Source organism: Chaetodon trifascialis, chromosome 6 (assembly GCF_039877785.1).
Source record: "Chaetodon trifascialis isolate fChaTrf1 chromosome 6, fChaTrf1.hap1, whole genome shotgun sequence".
Lineage (NCBI taxonomy): Eukaryota > Metazoa > Chordata > Actinopteri > Chaetodontiformes > Chaetodontidae > Chaetodon > Chaetodon trifascialis.
In genome coordinates, this window is record NC_092061.1 from 6,181,515 (window position 1) to 6,200,806 (window position 19,292).

Consider the following 19,292-nt stretch of genomic DNA (forward strand, 5'->3'; position numbering starts at 1 on the left):
GTAAGATACAGTATAGAGAAAAAAAATTAAATTAAAATAAAGCAAATGAAAGAAAACACAAAACATTCAAGCACACACTGAGATACAAGACAACAATAACAAACAAAGAGACAAGCAGACCTGAAAATACCAAACAAAGTGCATAACTACATATTTTGCAAACAAACAAGAAGCATAAGTTGTCTTTATGCTTCTTAACGAGGGGACTGGAAAGAGTGGACACTAAAATGGTTGGGGCTCATGTTCAGAAATGTGCATCTGAAAACACACAAGAAAATGCATTCGTCATGTCTCATCACAGTTTGTGTTCCCAATATATTTAAACATGGAGTCGATGTTTGAAATATATTGTCACATGTGTGCGCCATAGCTTCAGTCAGCAATGGTTGATTGCTTTGAATCATTTGAAATGTATTTAGGATACACAGTATGTTTTTTCCATCTGTGATGGTTCAGTTGCTGCGGCTTATCAGGGGAACATTCAGCATTTGTTCTTGGTTTGTTTGCCTTTGAGATTCATTCTAGTCATGCTCATCATTGCTTGATGTTCAATTGTTTCACACAATGCAGCCCAAAGACAGAGAACTGAAGTAATTTTTCTTTTTTCTTTTTTTAAATTTTTACCTTCAGAAAATTTGGATTAAAAACTCTGACAACTGAACCACGTGAAAAAACAGATTACAGATGATGAAAGGTGGCTGATTTATATATTCTGGTGTGGATGTGTGCATGTGTGTGTTTTATTCATATGTAAATGTAAACGCTTACTTAAATTAAATGTTCACTATATTGGTGGAAATATTTCAGCGATGTAGCATTCGCTCCGGTGAGAAGCTGAGCCGGCGTTAGGGGGAGGGTGACATGGTTTACGTGACAGACGGGGTTAACATGGCAGGGACACTTCTTCAAATGAAACTAATTGAAAGTCAAGGAACAAAAGCGGTGGAAGAAACATCAAGGGAATATCAAACTATTAAACTTTGATCGTTCCTCTTGATGTGACAACTGATCAAAAAAACAAAGACCATAATATTAGACCACATCTGAAAAGTGCTACTGCCATGTAACCGAGCCATTTGCCAGCCAGTGCCAAAATTAGGAAGGGTAAAGTTGCTTGCAGGACACAGCCTTAGGTCAAGCTACTAGTTATTCGATTAAAGATTTGGAGAAGAAAAGCAGCCTCGGTGAATCAGGCCGTCATACTCTTTAAATTCTCTCAAACAAGCTTCTGGTATTTAAAGAAAATGCCGTTTAGATGCAGTAGCTGACCCAAGAAGTCAAACACACGAGGGCAACTTTAACCTTAGAGCGTGTGGAGCCGCATGCACACTTTTGTCTCAAGTGGCCTCTAGTGGTAGGAGTGGGCATGACATGGTGGTAATGTGAGGATGATGAAGGAGAGGTGGGATAGGTAGATGTGGTTAAATTGAGGTCTATATCTATTGATTTACTGGGATTTTGACTGCACTGGGAAATGTGGAATGGACCATTACTACGCCAGCTTCCGTGAGTTCGAAAGTAATTTTCGACCAGCCAGAGTTTTTCATTCAGCCTTTGCTGTAACTTCCTACTATGCATATCTGAAACAAAGAATGAAAACATTATTTCAGATCTCTTCTCTTTGGGCCACTCCTCACATTCTGTACACACCATCATATACACTGCCATACAGAAAGACGACAGAACAGCACACGAATGCACTCTCGCTCTCAGGACATCTTCTCACAGACACTGCTCGCAGTCTATGTTTGATTTATTGAGTCAAACGTCACTTTGTCTACATGGTATAAAACAATGTAGAGACAGAAAAGATCAAGACGAACTGACAGTAAAAATTAGGTTGTTTTATCCGGTGATAAAAAAAGTTGTCCTTTGTACAGTGTTGAATATGTTCGTGTTATAAAAAGACATCTTGCAGTAATATGTTACCCTGCGGAGGAAATGACTGGAAGTTAAATGTAATTCTGCACTGGACAGGTATTTGGACACACTACTTGCATCTCTCTTCAGAGTCGGGAACTATCATCCCCTGAATTAACAAAAAACAAGTTTATTGAAAAGCTCTGACGCTCTTTTCCTGAACTTACGGTCAATCTGGTCGGCAAACACCTCTCCGTAGATCATCCAGTAAGGCATGAAGAAGATGTTCCTAGCTAGCATCCAGGACGGGTCTTCGTTAGGGTTGAGGATGGCCTGACGCGCCACCCCAAAACTCATCAGCACCACCAACATGATGATCACAAAATACATCATGTCGATCATCTGGCAGAGGGAGGGGGGTTAGAGGAGGATGGTCAGAGAGAGCAGGGAGGGAAAAATATGGGGAGCAGTCGGTAAGTATGTTTGTAGAAGGGAACGATGATAAAATGAGGAGGGAATGGATAAAGTGAAGAAAGCAGTAATGAAGCAAAACAAGAGGGCTGGAGAGGCAGTTTAAACCGTCTGACGAATGACGGTCTGTGCCATCATTCTCCGAGTCCTGGTTGGTCAATCAGACTGTAATTAGTTCTGGAATGAAGCCGTAACTCAATATTTAAAATGTACTTAATTTAGGTTCATCCCACATTGATTGAGGACGTTTCAGAGCTGGAGTGGAAGAGGCACTTCCTCTGGGCTGATTTATATTCCACCTGCCTCTGTGTGTTTCTTGATAAAGGCTGCCGTTCATTGTCTTTTTAAAAGCTGAAACACATTCAAAGTTTTTTTTCTCTCTCTCACTAATGGCTGATTTTCATGTCAAAGAGAGTTTGTGTCCAGTGGTCCACGGCCCATGTGAAACACAGCCGAACATCAGATACAGATTTGGGCTTTTGATCCCGTCTGCCTTCATGTATTCATCAGGGGCTCTGATCTTGTGAACTCTTTGAGATCAAACAATGAGGTTTAGAGGCACAAAAGCTCTATTAGGGCCGAGCCTGCACGCTGCAGCCACATGAAGCCTTCATAATCACAGAGGTGAGCTCTCATAATCAGACCGGTTCATGCTGAGCGAAGTCAGAGGTTAGAAAAAGTCAGACGTAAATGAAGAATACAGAACAGAGAAACTATGAGAGATACTGCAGATACAAAGGAAAGATGCTCACGCTCACACAGACACACACACACACACACACACCCCTGCCACTTCTCACCATTTTGCCAATCATCATCACATAGGGTCCCAGGTACTTGTTGACCCCAAAGATATCCAGCAGCCGGATGTACCAATAGATGATGTTGACGCAATAGATGACCCGCCCGTAGCTCATGAGTGGCGGCTCTTGGAGACGCAGAACCATCCCGACGGAGAAAATGAGGATGGCCATGAGGTCTGTGATGTTCCAGTACTCCTGAAGCCACACCTTCACCTTCTGTAACAACTTCCCCGGCTCTGACATCAGGATCTGGAAGAGGGTCGGAAGCAAATTAGTTGAGGAACTCAGGGAGGAAGATGAGGGGGTGCAGATGCAGTGAAAGAGTGATAGAAAGATGAGCTGATAAAAGGAGCCTCCAAAAGTGACTGCAATAGAGGCGGAGATGCATTATATCAGGACCGCCATAAGAGGGCAGTATGAGTTCACCAATCAGGGCATCCAGCAGATGTGCGAGGAGGCATTGTTGCGCAGCTGAGAACGATGTGACATAATGATTAATGCATTTCATACACTTACAGTACAAACACGGCCACAGAGAGAGGCTGAGAGACCTATCTTATTTCTGTTTACTCTTTTTTCTGTTTTTGTTTTCTCATCTCTTTTTGTTTCCTTCATTTCTGCCAACCTGTCTCTCCTTCCAGTCTCTTTCTCTTCCTTTTGCTTCCCTTTCAATGATCAGTTTTCCATATTTATTATGACTCACTGTAGGCGACACTAATGTGGCAAGCTTTGTGTGTTCAGTTCACTGGGCAGAGCTGATTATTACATGTTCAATACACTTGTGCATGCATGGTGCACATTTGCATATAGCCACTGCTAGGATGGGTGGTACCTCTCTCATCTTCTCAATGCCGTTGGTGAAGATGTAAGCGATGACGATCCACTCTTGAGGCGAGGGCCAGAGGTCCATCTTGACCAAGACAATGTAGTTGAACAGCATCAGGTAGCCCACGTACGCCATCTACGTAAAAACACACCAGCGGAGGGAAATCAGCAAGGACACATTCTGCAAACTGTGCATCAATAAATTTCAATTCTCTATCTTCAAGGACTACTGAGAAAAGGGCTTTTATGCTTAAATTGAACCTTTTTTTAGTGAATGACTGACCCTCATTACATCTCCCTTTAATGCAGTTTCTCAGATCTGATAATAGAAATTTGATGTCAAGACACTTGATTGCTGTACCTCCACACTTGGCCTGAAAATATCCATTATGCGTCTCCTGTGGCTGTCTATTTAAATACATGTCAGCTGTCTGCTTTCATTTTTCCTGCACTTCTTTCACGATCCAGATGAGGTAAAAATTCTGATCACAATGCCAGTTTAACCATGTAAAGATTAGGCCTGGAGGACCCGACACAAATGTATTCAAAATCCAGCTTTCTGCGTTTCGCTCATTCACGGGTCCAAACATTACAGGCTTTCAATCAGATAGATGACATTTCTGATTCAGCGAGAGGTGCTCCAGTATCTTCTGAGACCATTTAAACTGCATGAATATATTCAGCAGTGATTTGGACAGCTGTGCAAAATCCTGAACTGTTTCTACCTTTAAATTAGAATAAATAATGAAAGCTTTAACATATCTAAATTATAGATTAAAGTAACTGCAAACACACTGGGGATGGTTTCTCTTCCAGTCCATGCTTAAATCAAGCATTCCAGTGAAGTAAGCAGGCAAAGTGCTTTAAATAATGTGTGAGTGGGGGTGCCATTCATTCCCACATGCACTGTCGCTTTGTGTCATAAGTTTGACTAATATTGGTATAAATGGGGCAGCGCTTCACAGCAGATGACAGGTTTGAATACAAATCTGGTCAAGAGGTAAAGACCATATTCTGACCCTGAGAAAACTCAGGATCCGCTCCACGAGAGCAATAATGAAATTCATAGTAAAATATTTTTGTTAACCTGAAGGGCAGAAAGGAGATGTGAGGGGGGAGGAGAGTCAATAGCCAGAGAAGGGAAGAGGGATGAAACAAAACACAGTCAAATATTTTCACAGCACACATAAACAGTGAAATCCCTGCTGGTGATGTTAAAAGATGTTTTCACTGGGCAAGCAAATTGAGGCGGCCCAAGACGGAGTATCGAAAACAAAAGCTCATTTCAAAGATTACACGCACAATCACAGCAGATACTGTGCAAAACACGAGCTACACACAGTCTTCAAAGACATCTGGAGTCACAGATTATAGATGAACAGCGCTGTATAGACAGATGTGAAGACGCATATGCAAAACAGACACTTTCCCCACACACGTAGACACACTGAAGCTGAACTTTAATCAAATGATACTGATTTACTGATAGATTGATTGATTTACTTTCATGAAGTCGCAATATGCCACAACTGAGAGGTTTCAGCGTGTTTACACTGCTAAGACAAAACCCCTCCTCTCCCTCGCTCCCCTGTCCTTTTCCCACCTTCCATCACTCTCCCCATCTCTTTCACACTAAACTTTCCCACCCCAGTAAAGCTGGGTAATGACAGGGTGGAAACAGCAGGTTAATGATAACGGAGGCGCTGTGGCAATAGAAGCTAACAGCAGGGAGCCAGGAATTGATGCTGTTGCAGAAATACAGTAAGCGCTGACGGTGCCAGCAGGAAGCTGAGCATGTAGGTGGTGTTGCTGAAGCTGACACTGACCGTATGGAACCAGAACTTGACAATTGGAGCATTGTAGAACTCGTATATCTTGCGTCCCATGGGGATGAGGCGGTGGCGGTTCTGAACCTCCTCAACATCCTTCTTTCTGGATGTCTCTGTGGTTACCTTACCCAGCATTGCCTGGGGGAATGCAAACCCCACATGGAGCGAGGGAGGGAAGTGGAAGGTGTGAGGGATAAAAGGATGGAGAGAGTGTGAAGAGGGAAGTGTGACGGATTGGAAAGACAGAGGAGGAGGAGGAGAGGGGGAGATGTAGAGAGAGGATGGAGATGAAGATGTGGAGGGGAGGGGAGGAGGTGGGATGGGTAGAGTCGAACAGCAAAGAAAAAAGGAGAAAAAATGAGAAGGGGGAGAGGGTTACATTATGGCCACTGCACAGTTTTTAATATCATAATCAAAGAAGCAAGCACAGGCAATGTCATCATTCCAAAATGTGAAATGTGTGTTTGAGGTGGAGTGTTGGGTGAAGGCTGGTCACACAGTATGACGCAGACACACACTCATGGATTGTGTCTCAGACAACGATTAAGAGGCAGAAGAGAGGCAACATACTGAGAGAAAGAAGACAGAAAAAGAAAAGGAAAAGGATAAGACATAGATATCGTATTTCGATATGGGACACATTTCCTTATCCATGAGAGAGGGTTTGTAGCCCCCTGCTTTTATGGGTCATGGTCTTAATGTCAAAGCAACACCAGACCTCTGAGGGAGTTCATTCATGGCATTGTATGTTCAGAAGTAAACTGCCCTACAAAGGCAAAACTCAGCATCTACATATTTAATATTATTTTATGTAATATCAATATTATTCCATACAAACGTGTAATTTCTTCTGCACTTTACAATTAATGCTCTCTGGCTTGTAATCTATGTGCTGTGGGATAGCTGCCACGCTCTGCTATAGTAAATCAACTAAAAAAAGAGGGTTATATTAAGTGAAAGCTAGCTTCGAAGATAGCCTGCAGCTCGCTTCAGATAGAAGTAAGGCTCAGTTTAGTTACTGATTTTCCCTGAGTTGTTATCTGTGAATGAGTAATATCCATTATGAACAGACACTTTGGTTCTTAAGTTTGGAAATATTATAATTAAATGTTCAGTGTGTAAGAATTGGCCACCTGTCGAAAGTTATTCCAAACAAATAGGGGGCAGCATATCACCAGAGTAACTGCTAACTGCTGCTCATTATACTAATTTCCCCTCGAGGGACGAATAAAGGAATATTGAATTGAATTAATCTTTCGCTATAGCTACTATAGCTGCTGTTAGCTACTTAGCCCAGTTAGCTGTGCAGCCAGGGGCCCGACTGAGAGCTCATAGCACCGCGGGAGTGTTGGTGTTTACATTGCGGACAGTGGAGTTCAGCTGCTTCCCAGTAAACATGGCCGGATCGTCACTGAACACAGCCTCCGAGCCCGATTGAGGCCAGTTTGACGACAGGGAAAACGGTGCCAAGGTGATTTACAGCAGCTGTGGCCAGAGCTGTAATCTGGGAGAGCAGCGAGAGGAAGGTTGGTTATCATCAGTGAGGAAAAGCAGCGTCTAGAGCCAAAATCTTTTCACATCTAAGGCGGAGAACCAAACCAGAGCTGGTGATTGCTGTAACAGACGGTTTTGTTTTATGTTGAATTTAACAGGCAGTTAAGCTTGTCTTAGTTTGGTAAAAGAAACTTGAATTCAGAAGGTTTAAGGTTTCTTTTCATCATCCGACGTATTTTGGTTGTAAACTAAAAACACTGAGAGAGCTTCTGTAGTGCAGCAAACTCACAGCAACAGGAGGGTTATGCTATCAGACTCTCGCCTCTTGAGGAAGTGGTATTTTTTATGAAACAGGATGGGCAAAGCTAGCCGCTTAGCATGCTAACTGAAGATATCTCTGCAACACAATACATAGACATCGTTGACACACTGTCAGAACTGTTACGTCCTCACATTCTGTTGATAATGATAATTTTTTGAATGTTTTTGAAACTACATTTCTTACACATTGCTCCTTTAAATAAGGCAGCAGCTAAATCAATTCATGCTGGAGAAGAAAGAAGAAGAGCTAACAGATAGCAAAACAGGGAAACTTTCCTATAAGATATATAAATAATCAAACTAAAGTTTGTTATCTTAAACTTCTTAAAATGGATAAGAAAGCTGAGAGAAGATATTCTGCTACTAGACTGAGGCGTTTCCCTGAGCAGTGAAGTTTATCTAAGGCACATTTTTTAGGTACTGTGTTGATTATATGGCAATAAAAGACATGAAAGACAATTAGAGCATTACAACCTTTCTAATTTACAGTTTGAGTCCAGTCTGAAAACTATAAAACGCTTATTCTCAGCTTCACTGCTTCTGTAGTTGCTGCATTCTGTCTTTGTAGGGCAGCACAGCAGACCTGGGCAAAGATAAAATGATCCGTTCAAATATTTGAAAAACAGGATGAGTAGTTGGTTTAAGTTCCCAGGCCACTGCAAAGGCACGATAGTGATAAAACCATCACTAGGAGAAGAAAGAGAAATCAGAGAAGAAATGTCCATCAGTAAGTAATCAATGGATTTCTATGTATTTTTTTTTGTCCAATATGTGACATATACAGCCAAAGTTTTGTCTAAGGCACACACAGACGGGCCTTCAGGGTGAACAGATTCAGATGCCAGTGTGTAAATCACACCATGCCTTTACTGTACCGAACATGCACGTTATCTGATCAGCAAGTGGACACAAGTGTGACATTCATCACAGTGTGGTTTATCTAAAGCATCTGAGGATAGGACGTACAATCTCCCTCTGTGGTGTAGCAGTCTGTGTGTATCTGTATGAATCTTTGTGTGATTCATAAGTATCTGAGGGTGCATTTATACAGCCAGAAGCCAGGGCAATAAGAAGGACTCATTGCAAATGCATCCTTTGGCGGAAGGACTCTTTAACACCTCCGAGCCTCAAGGACTGCATGTGTAAAACGGCCCGTTTTGTGAATCTCTGCACTGGCTTGCTGGCTGTGCTCAATGCAGATGGAGAGTATGTACAGTGGTGCTTAAAGGCGTTCAACTTCAGTTCAATCACATAACGGAACAACCTCAGATTCAGTTTGCGTATTGAAATTGCCTTTTTGATTTCAACACAGAAACTGGATCGGGGTATCACATCCAGAATGGACTGGACTGAAATGGAACGGGTCCTAATCCTGCTGTACATCCATGTCTATGCAGATGGACCAACTCTTCCACTGTGAGCTGGGAGAAGGTGCTCAGACTCTGCATGATTTAAGCTCTGCAGCAGCAGGCGGGCACGGTTATATAATGCAAAAGCCTGGGCCTCCCATGCTCAGCAGCTGACATGCTGAGTGGTATGCTGCAGCAAGCCATCATCATGATGGGAGAGAGTGAGGGGCAGCAATCGGCTAGCATACAGTACTGTACCTCAATCAGAACTGAGCTTGGAGAGAGGGAGAAAGAGAGAAAGAGCTAGAGAGAGGGGGAGGGAGCTGAAGGCAAAGGAAATAAAGAAACAAAAGAAGCAAAGAGAGAGAGAGAGCTGGGCAGAGAACAAGAGGGGCCGAAGCAAAAGCAGAGAGAAACGGAGAAGGAGATAGATGGAAGGAGAAACATACACGAGGGAACCCACAAGCGGCGACAGACTGAGACGCTACAACTCCAAGACCATGTCTTTGCTAAGACGACGAGAAACAGGAAAGGCCCATTTGGCTGGAAGGGTCCAGTTGGCCAGAATAGAGAAACAGGTATGTGTGTGCGTATGTGTGTGCACATCATTGTGGACAGAAACAACATGGTGTAAAACTGGTCCACAAGAGATATTAACAAAGGACACAGAATCTGGGCTATGTGTTCAATGATGGGTTTTAGGATCTGAACAAAGCACGTGTATGTCGTTTAACCTCTGAATATGTGTATAGATTCTGAGATGCGGGGCTGAGGTGGGTTCTCTCACCACGGAGTTGTACTGCGTCTCACAGTAAGATCTTACTGTGAACTCCATGTCTTCCTCCTCCTTCTCCTTGACCGGCTTCTCGGGCTCCTCCTCCTCCTTCTCCTGCAGGTAGGCCTCCTGATCCTGGGGCATGTAGGACATCTCATCCTTGTTCTTGAACTCCAGGCTCAGGATGGACGGTGGCAGAAGCAGCCCTAAGATCACCTGGGTGATGAGGAAGACAGGAAGTGGAGGTGGAAGTGCCAGATTTGATTAAGCTGTACAGCTTCGGGGGCAGCGTTGCGGAAATTAGGGCACAGAAAGTCTGGAACAAACTAAGCTCCATAACAAGTCTGCGACACACACATGTGAAGCTCATATATTATAAATTTACCCACGTGAACACCTCCCCATCATGCCTGTGCACGGCTGAATGACAAAGCTTTGGTATTTATGACAGCCGAGGCGGGGGTGCTCATTGTGGAAGTCAATTACAAAAGCATTAGTCCAGACAGGCAGCGAGGGTACTGCGCCGCCACGATGGATGAGAGGGACAAACACTCGCGGCGGATAAAGGAGGCAGGCGTGCTGTAAACACTTCAGATACATACCAGTCAAACCAGAACAGCAAGAACGAGGCCGTTACTACAATGAGAAGGTGGCGGACAAAGGAAAGAGAAGAAGCTGGAGAGCAGTGGAACAGAGTGGCTTCTTATCGCTGGAAGCAGCTGTATTTAATTTAAGTGAAATTTAGCTGACGTGACTTGACAGAACGGCTGAATATACGAAAAGGATGGTTTCAAGATGACAGAATGGGAGGTTGAGAGCTGCCAATAGTTCGTCACTTATCCATGTGTGAGGAAATCAATGAAGCCTCCGGAAACCATACTCCGATACAAAGATGTGCTGATGCTGACTGCCCTCACAGCTAAACTGAAAGCAACTGAAAAATGTGCGCACGTATCATTTTGACAGTGCTTTATGCTGTATGTCATGAACTCCTGGGGGCATCGAATCTTGTTTGTTCCACTTGTGGTTCCCTTTCTGTCTTTCTGCCCCGATGAGCTTGCTTTAGTAGCTCTCGCTCACTCCTGCAAAGGCCAAACCATACTTAAAGCCCTTGTAGTCTTCCCTGCTCTGAGAAGCTAGCCATCCTGTCTCACTGCGTATGAATGAGTGTGAACCCAGCCGTCCCTTCAGCAACTCCCAGGGCAACTCTTCATTATAAATAACTCTAACCTCTCTGATCTGAGCAGCTGCCTCCTATCACCCTACCACCAGACGTCTGGAAAACCCACATGAGCAAAGATTGCTCAAAACTCAACCACCAGTCTTAAATGAAACCTCTCCCCTCGACTCATAAGGATGTTCGCCACATAAGCCTTGACATGAAATATGTGGGACGCAATTTCAAGGTTTTTAAGTAATTAAGGTCAGTTCCTCTGTCCCCTCTGGCTTAAGAGAATGCTTTGCAGGCTAATACTAATGAAGCTGAGGCTGATGTTGGACCAGGAGGGCCAACTCACCCAGACACTTGTCGCACTCCTAATGTTCCTCCAAAGTATTACTGTCCATTAAACCTCTGTCTTATAGATAAACACACCAACCAGACACTTGACAACTTTCTGTACTGACCAAACTGCATCATTTAGATCTAGAATCCAGTGGAAAAAATCAGTTTCATATAATATAATTGTAAACAGACCTGTTGAGCGCTGAGCTCCCACAAACTACAAGATAAAGTGTTTAAAGTGTCAGTATTGACCTGTCGACTTTTCACAGTCCAGTGCTCTCCACATTATGGGGAATGAGTCATCACAGCCAAACCACAGTCATGACTAGCCAGACTAGTGTGCTCCCAGCTGTGCTTAACAAAGATAAATAGGCATACACTGTGCAACAGACGGGTAATCCTAATGGTTAATCAAGTATTTTGTGACAAAGATAAGCAACGATTTTACAAACTATGCAATGGCAACATTGATTCTACATCACCTACATTTCACGCACAGCAATTTCTCGTTACTTATCTGTCAACGTAAACAGAGTTAATCGTGGGAGGCCTCTACTTCTCATTCGGGTACATTATTTCTAAAGCAATGCACAATTTTCAGACATTTTCCAAAGAACGCTAACCTGTAATTGTCTCTGCTTCAAATCCCTCCATTTCCACAAACCACATCTGGTAGTTGTCATGTATAACCTCGCTCCACTTCGCAGCACCACTCAGCAGATCCACAGAAGTGATTTGGGCCAACTCTACGGTACTTTCTCAGGGAGTTGAGAGGGCTCCTCATTACTTTGCTTGGCCAACTTTTTTCAAGCTGGTCTGAAGGGATACAAGCATTCGAATGCAACCCTGCCTCTCTATCACCACAACCTTTACCCACAGGTTACCCCAAACATCTGTCCCACTTCTGTTACCTTCAGGCCTGAGTTCTTGCGCATTCGCAGCCGTCCCATCCACATGTCAGTCAGCAGCATCTGACTGCAGGTGTGAGCGATGAAATCTCTGTGCTTGGCTGCTACCGCCAGCTGCAGACAGGTGGCGTTGCTCCAGTTCTTCAGCTCGTACGTCAGCAGCTTCATTGCCATCTGCTCGTCCTGTTTATAGGACTGGTCGAGGAGTTCCACTGCCAGCTGGCCAAATTCTCTGGGAATTTATATGCAGGACATATAAAGGCACAGAGAGACACGAACAGAAACAGTAAGACACTTTGTCCAAACATGTAAAAAAGTAATTAAAGTGGTCAAAGAATCACTAACCATCTGGCCAAATTCTGAAGAAGATTAAATTTACAGACAGACACTTGCACTCACACCTTCTGCGTACCTGCACAGCACACAGACACGGCCGAGGCCTTACATGAAAAGCATATCTAATTTCTTTAGTAGATGCACAAACATATACAGCAAAGAGAGCCCAAAATCTCACTGGTAATTATGTCTGTATCTTCTCCAAGGTGGAAGTGTTTATGATGTGCGCACATGGCATGCAGAAATGCTGCGTGCACATTTCAAAGCTATGATTACAGAACGACAGAGCTAATAGTCTCTTTGAGAAACGAGGCCGAAATATGAAAACAATATTTAAGTCTGGGAATGTAATACGGCCAACACACACACACACACACACACACACACACACACACACACACACACACACACACACACACACGCAGTGCATAAACACAACCTTGCGCTGTCAAAATTCAAAACTGCAAGCAAATATAAAGCACCACCTCTCGCGCCTTCCTTTTAATATGTCCCCTTCCAGATAATACAAACATAAATCAATACTGGGAGATCAAGTTTCACCCTAATTTCAGCCTCTGAAAGGCCTTTCTTCTCCAGACACACACACATAGGCGCACAAATTACGGCACAATATTGCACACAACACTGGAAAGCAATCTTCTGTTCTGTGTAGTTTAATGTGGTAACAAGGCACCAGTGCCGCTGGGGTTTGGAGGATGTATAAAACAAGGGCTCATAGATGCACACAGTTCAGCACTGTTGTATGGACACATGTTTCTGTTCTATAAGGGGCTTTCAAATGACTTTTAAAGTATCATGAAATAGAAAAGGTGAATATTTCAACAGTGTTTACACAGCTTGCATGCAGAAGAGCTGCAGAATGTAGGCATTACTGTATACTTATACATACACACATCAACATCCTGTGAGTTTATACCCACACACCCACACTTAAAAAGGCATTCCCAGACATTGCAATCACAAATTACGTTAAGATTAAGATATAAAATGCATGTATTTAAACAAGCTCTTCTAAGGAAGCCGAGCAAACTCTCTGTGGGAAGTAAACTCAAAATATATGCCAACGCTGAGGCTGTCCTTTGAAAGCGTACGTGAGTATGTGCAGGGACTTGGGGCTGGCATAGCTGTGCTTCATTTGTAGTATCTGAAAACTTTTCCCCTAATTAAAAGTCATTTCCATAGCCAGAAATTTCATCTCTAGGTGATAACCTCCATCTCAAATGCATATCCTTAACTAACGATGATGCATGTTATTAGATTTCTGTATCTATGTCACTTGCGTCTCATGGGAGCCTGAAGCAGACTGAAACAGGTCAGTTTGCAGAGAAGAAGGCATGTTTGTGTGTTTGTGTGTATCTGCTCATATGTGCTGGAGTGTGGAGGTAAATGTTCCCGTGTTGACTCGCCACTCAGCTTTGCATCAATCATTCAGTGCAGAAACGTCTCCTGAGATGAGTCTTGCTCACTATGACAGAATTAGACAATTTCAAAATATGTTGTGTTGTGCCCCCCCACCTGGAGTTGTGGTTTAATTCCTGGGAGATGTCGTCCACCATGTCGTTCTCAGAGGCTTCGTGCGCCATGGCCTTGCAAAGCTTACACGCTACCAAAGCCTTGGCCATCGCCTCTTCGCCATGCTGCCAGAAGAACAGCGCCATCTTCTGACGTTTCATAAGCACGGCCCACACCATCAGCTCATGGAAGGGGAAAGGGAAGTGGTTGATTTCGGGGTCGTCCAAATCGATGTCCACTTCCTCCTCTCGCTTACGCGTCGTCTTCTGGCGGCCCCTGCGGATGGGCATGTCGTCCTGGTTGGGATTCAGAGCAAGTGAGTGCAGTGGACAGAGAGAGACAGCTGTGTAGATAGATATAGTTTGGGGTGACTTGTTACGGATTAGATTAGATTTATTGCACAGCAGCAGAGTTTTCGGTTGATGCGGATCTATTTCCGAATGCCTTCAGTCAAACCTTGGGCTCTTAATGGAAATTACAAGTGAAACCCAAGAATCTGGACTGTACCCATAACTTTATCTCTGAAAGACCGGCCCTCTGTTTGGCCACATTAGGCGAATGTCTAGAGGGGTCATATCACCCACTACATATTTTCATAACGTATTTTCTAAAATTGCTCACCCTCCACATGATGAAGATTAGTGGAATGCAGAGGCAAAATCAGACTGGTGGAGGGACAAAGTGCTGCACACAAATACACATAACAGGCCTGATCTCATGTACTTTTCAATCAAATCTTATCATAGGATTCTACTTTTGTCTTTCTTTGTTCTTCTCCTTTAATACTGAGTACAGTTATCAGCGTATCCAGGTCATCTCTGTGTCTCTGCAGGGACTGACAATGCCGGTTAATGTCTAAATGGCATGTCAGCAGGATGGCACTGATGTCCAATAATTTCACATTTTAACAATTGAGGATTACTGACAGTTGATCAATAACAGAGATGTGAGAAATGGCTTTCAGTGGTTGTAGAACTGCTGCTTGTTTTGAGGCAGATTATCTGGACAAAGAAAAATATAATAATAGCACAGCAGTAAATCACTCGGTAATACTAGACAGTTTGTGATTTTAGGGATATTTAGAAATGATTGCAGGGCATTAAATTTAAATCTTGAGTAATCAGAAGGGTCCAAGGTTAACAGCAGCAAATTGAATAAATTCTGCTTCATGGCCAGGTCGCCATAAAGATCGAATGATAAACTGGATTACAAAAAGAGACATTAAGGTAAAGGCACAAACAAAGAGCGAACACACACTGACAAGGAGACGGATTTCAAACAGGCAGACGCACAAAGGATTGGACAGCCATGCACGTTCAATGTAAATACCTCTGGGAAAACTGCAGACACATGCTGTGATAAAAGCTTTATGATGTGGCTACTTCATGGTGTGTTCACCATGGATACATGTGAGTACACAAACCATGTGTTATGTCATCCTGTTGGGTCACTCATTGCCTGTTCTGTTGAATGTAACTGGGCTGTGTTACATACATTTATAATGTCTGGAGCCATTAAACAGTTATATTTTTTAATTTCATAAATATGTAAATTGAAATAACTTTGTACAAGGTAGTGTGAAACATATTACTAAATGTATTTGACACCGAGTCTTCAACTGGCTCAAAAGTGTGTACAGATTGCCAGCAAAATTAATTAAATATGCCTCAAGGTCTTCCTTTCACAGACTGCGAGGCACACAGCACTCACTCAATGACTATTTTGCTGAAAGGATTCTGTAGACTGACTATACACTCACTCAACACGATATGAGGGAGAAGTGCTTTAGACGAGAGAGAGGAACAGTGAAGGAATGACTGAATAACAACCTTGATGAGATCAACACTCACCTCCATCCCCAGCAGTTTCAGGGCTTTGGGCTAGAAAAGCAACAAAAACATAAACATACAGAACAAGACCTTGTCTGATGTATTTTATAGAGTAATTTACTCTATAAGCACAACACAGCACAGACTGACAGACAGACAGACTCGCTCACATGAGACCAGAAATATTCTTTTGAAACATTAACTCACTCACTTTCAGGTTAATGCTCTTCTTTCAAATGGCAACAACAGTAAGGGATAACATTTAGTGCTGGTGTGATTGACAGTATTCTACATATACGACAACAATCTCTTGCGGTTGCGTGTTTGCATGTATTAAAGCAGAGTGTATTTGTGCATTTGGTACAGTACTGTGTATCTGTATTAAAGCAGGGCATGTATGAATTATGCATTCATGAGCCATCATCTGAGTTGGTAAAAATAGCCCAGGTCTCCTGTGGGGATTTTTGATTTCTGCATCTATTTCGAGGCTTTGTTCTTAGTTAACGTGTTTGTGAGCGTGTGCGCACGTGAAAATGTGATCGCACATTTATTTCATCATGGAAATCACAGTTAAATTGGAACTGACTGACACCCTCTCTCTCTCTCTCTCTCTCTCTCTCTCTCTCTCTCTCTCTCTCTCTCTCATTTTGCCTCTTTGCTCGGTCTCTGCCCTGCTTCTATGCTTTTGCTCAATCTACGTCTTTCCAGTTATTTTGTTTCTGCCTTGGCAGACACACAATGAAACAAACAGGCACATGAATACCCACAAACACACACACTCAAACATACAGACATAAAGGTGCACAATCAAGCAGAAATACGCCGTTTCAGACACAACTGTGTGTACTTCAATTTTCATCACACCTGTGGCGGTGCGTGAGGTATTGACGCAGAATGAGAGAATCATGAACATATACCATATAATGTGCAGTATGTGTGGTGTAAAGCACACAACCATCAAACACTATAGCACATGATTTCAATAATCAGTTCCTCCACTTTGATTGAAGGTGTGCTAATCAGTGAGATGAGTTTCTGCAGAGGCTGGAATGAAGTGTGTATATCATAGGGGTTATAATGGCACACGATGAGGAGCCGCTGCTATAGATGGATGATTTGTTGCATCAAGCTAATAATAGCCTGTGCTGCGCTGTCTCCCTACTTGATGTGGAAATGAAGAATAACAGGAGGATGACTCTTTCACTATGTTTGACCTGAGCTGACGAACAGCACTTTGTGGGAGATCATGATTTGTGGGGATTTAGTGATGGATGTTCATTTGGGCTGTCAGGCTGAGAGATGTAGGTTCATACTCCATCCTCTTGCTACATTAGCTAGCAACTGCACCTTGAAGACAAACATGTCAAACCCATTGGATGAAGTTTATAGATTAGCTAACCAAAACTGTACTAAGTTGATTTCCATTTATCCCCGGAGAAACTGCTTCTGTCGTACCATATTCCTGATATTTATACAAACTTACTCTTTTAAGCAAGAGAAAGACCAGAATCCACTCGCAGTATAAAAAACAACACACAGTGCAGAATGTAGTTCGCTCCAACACTAAGGTCTCGTGTATTTCCTGCTTCAATCTCATCACTACTAACAAAATGTACATGCACATGCTAATTTGCTACTTGGATCAGCAGGTGAAGTTTGCCCTTGAGTACAAAACGTCTAATTAACATTTTGTTCTTGAACATAATTTGCTCATATTATTAATTTTGCCCTTATCAGGAACAATTTGATCATGAGGCTTGTTTTCTCAGATGTTGGTCCTTTGATTAATGACATTAGAAAATCCCAGATTTGTGTTGAAGTAAATGGTGGGATGTTAATGCAGGTGACGATCATTCACTCACCCTCTTGGGTCCAAAGAGGTTGTGGTACAGAGTTCTGAATCTCTTCCTGGTGTAGTTACACCGATATGCCCCGCCCATGAGGTATTCAATGACCAGTCCGATGTCGATGAGGCTGATGCGGTAGTCCGGGGGCAGGTTTCCCTAGAAAACCAGACAGTGTTAAGAGGCAGCAAGCCATGACGACTGATTAATAAAGGAGGGTAAACAAGAGGAAAACAAGAGCACAAAACAAATCACACAGTCATACACACTTCACAAAATCCATATCAAACTGTTTTTGGCTATGAAAGAAAACGTGATTATCGGATTCACCTTGAAGTAGATCCAACTGAACCCTGGATATTCTCGCTTGGAAAGAACACACAATGTCAGTGAGTAAACGGCACGATAAGCAAGAGCAGGGGAAATGAGATACACGGAAACTCTCAGGCAAGATCTCTCTTCCAGCCTCTTTAATAAATCGTTATCTCGATCAGACTGTGGTTCAGTTTGCGTTTTTGGATTATGAATTGTTTAAATTTATGCGGATCTTGGTTTGAATCGAGAAATCTGGGGTTATTCCTCGTAACTGGTTGAACCATAACTGGTCACAGTTTGAGATTCAGATATTACTCCTAAACCCGAGTAGTAAAAAAAAAAAAAGAGGAAAATGAGGAGAGAATGAAAACAGTATGATTCACAGCGAGAATATAATGTATGAGGACAATTACAAAGGACGTAAAAAATGATTTGCCATAATTTTCATTTAAGGAAATAATGAGATTGTCTCAGTGAGGTTCAACACAATCTTAAAGAGAGGAAAAGAAAGTGATAATGTCTCATTAGCCTGGAAGAGAGGGGCATGGAGAAACAGACAGCTATTAACGCTGGAGGGGAAAATCATTAACCAGAAGAAAATAGAAGTCCTTTCACGTGAGAGTATAACTATGTCAACACTCGCTGCTCTTCATTGTGCCCTCAACATCAACCCCAGATCCTACAGTCATTTTCATGACCCCTTGTTCCTTTCCGCTACACCAATTACCTCATATACCTCTACGCCTTCCCGATACCATCTCCACTCCTCTGCACTCAGATGTGAGATCCTAGAAATCCTCCCTGTCTTATTCATCCCCCGCCTGTCTTCATATCCAAAGATTCAATTTCACTGGCGTAAAGCCTGGAGAGCCCCTGTAGACTAACTGATACACTTTGAAGTAGAGAGCGCCACAGATACTGCTTGTTGTTTTCACGCATTCGCTGTTCAAAGTGAGCAGACAAAGCTTCACCTCCTCATGCTACTGATTAAGCTCAAATGCACCAGTCAGCGGTCAGCAGCCTTCTTTTAATTCCCTGTGGTGTTGAAGCTCAAGCTAATAACTCAAGGTTATGGATGTAACTCTGGTACTCTGATTAGCATGAGTGAGTGTCTCCTATGGGAAAGTCTCCTGCTTGACTTCATCAGAAGCTAAAATAACAATACAACAGCCCTTATTGGCTGTCACTTGTAATGTCTACATATCTATATCTATATCTATATCTATATCTATATCTTTATCTATATATAGATATAGATATAGATATAGATATATAGTCCCTCCTCCCATATAGAGT

General features: G+C 42.7%; 1 protein-coding gene across 2 annotated transcripts in view; it reads right to left on the reverse strand.

Annotated features, from left to right (window-relative positions):
• trpm3 (transient receptor potential cation channel, subfamily M, member 3) overlaps positions 1-19,292 on the reverse strand; it is a 106,848-nt gene that overhangs the window by 8,816 nt on the left and 78,740 nt on the right. The window contains exons 13-21 of one of the 2 annotated variants that reach the window (XM_070965417.1): positions 17,700-17,840; positions 15,859-15,888; positions 14,012-14,304; positions 12,143-12,371; positions 9,776-9,943; positions 5,786-5,926; positions 3,967-4,095; positions 3,132-3,383; positions 2,088-2,262 (exon numbers count right to left, since the gene is read on the reverse strand). In XM_070965417.1, coding sequence (XP_070821518.1) covers positions 2,088-2,262; positions 3,132-3,383; positions 3,967-4,095; positions 5,786-5,926; positions 9,776-9,943; positions 12,143-12,371; positions 14,012-14,304; positions 15,859-15,888; positions 17,700-17,840 — 1,558 coding nt within the window. Of the gene's footprint in view, positions 1-2,087; positions 2,263-3,131; positions 3,384-3,966; positions 4,096-5,785; positions 5,927-9,739; positions 9,944-12,142; positions 12,372-14,011; positions 14,305-15,858; positions 15,889-17,699; positions 17,841-19,292 lie in introns of both variants that reach the window. The other variant, XM_070965416.1, reaches the window with a different exon arrangement.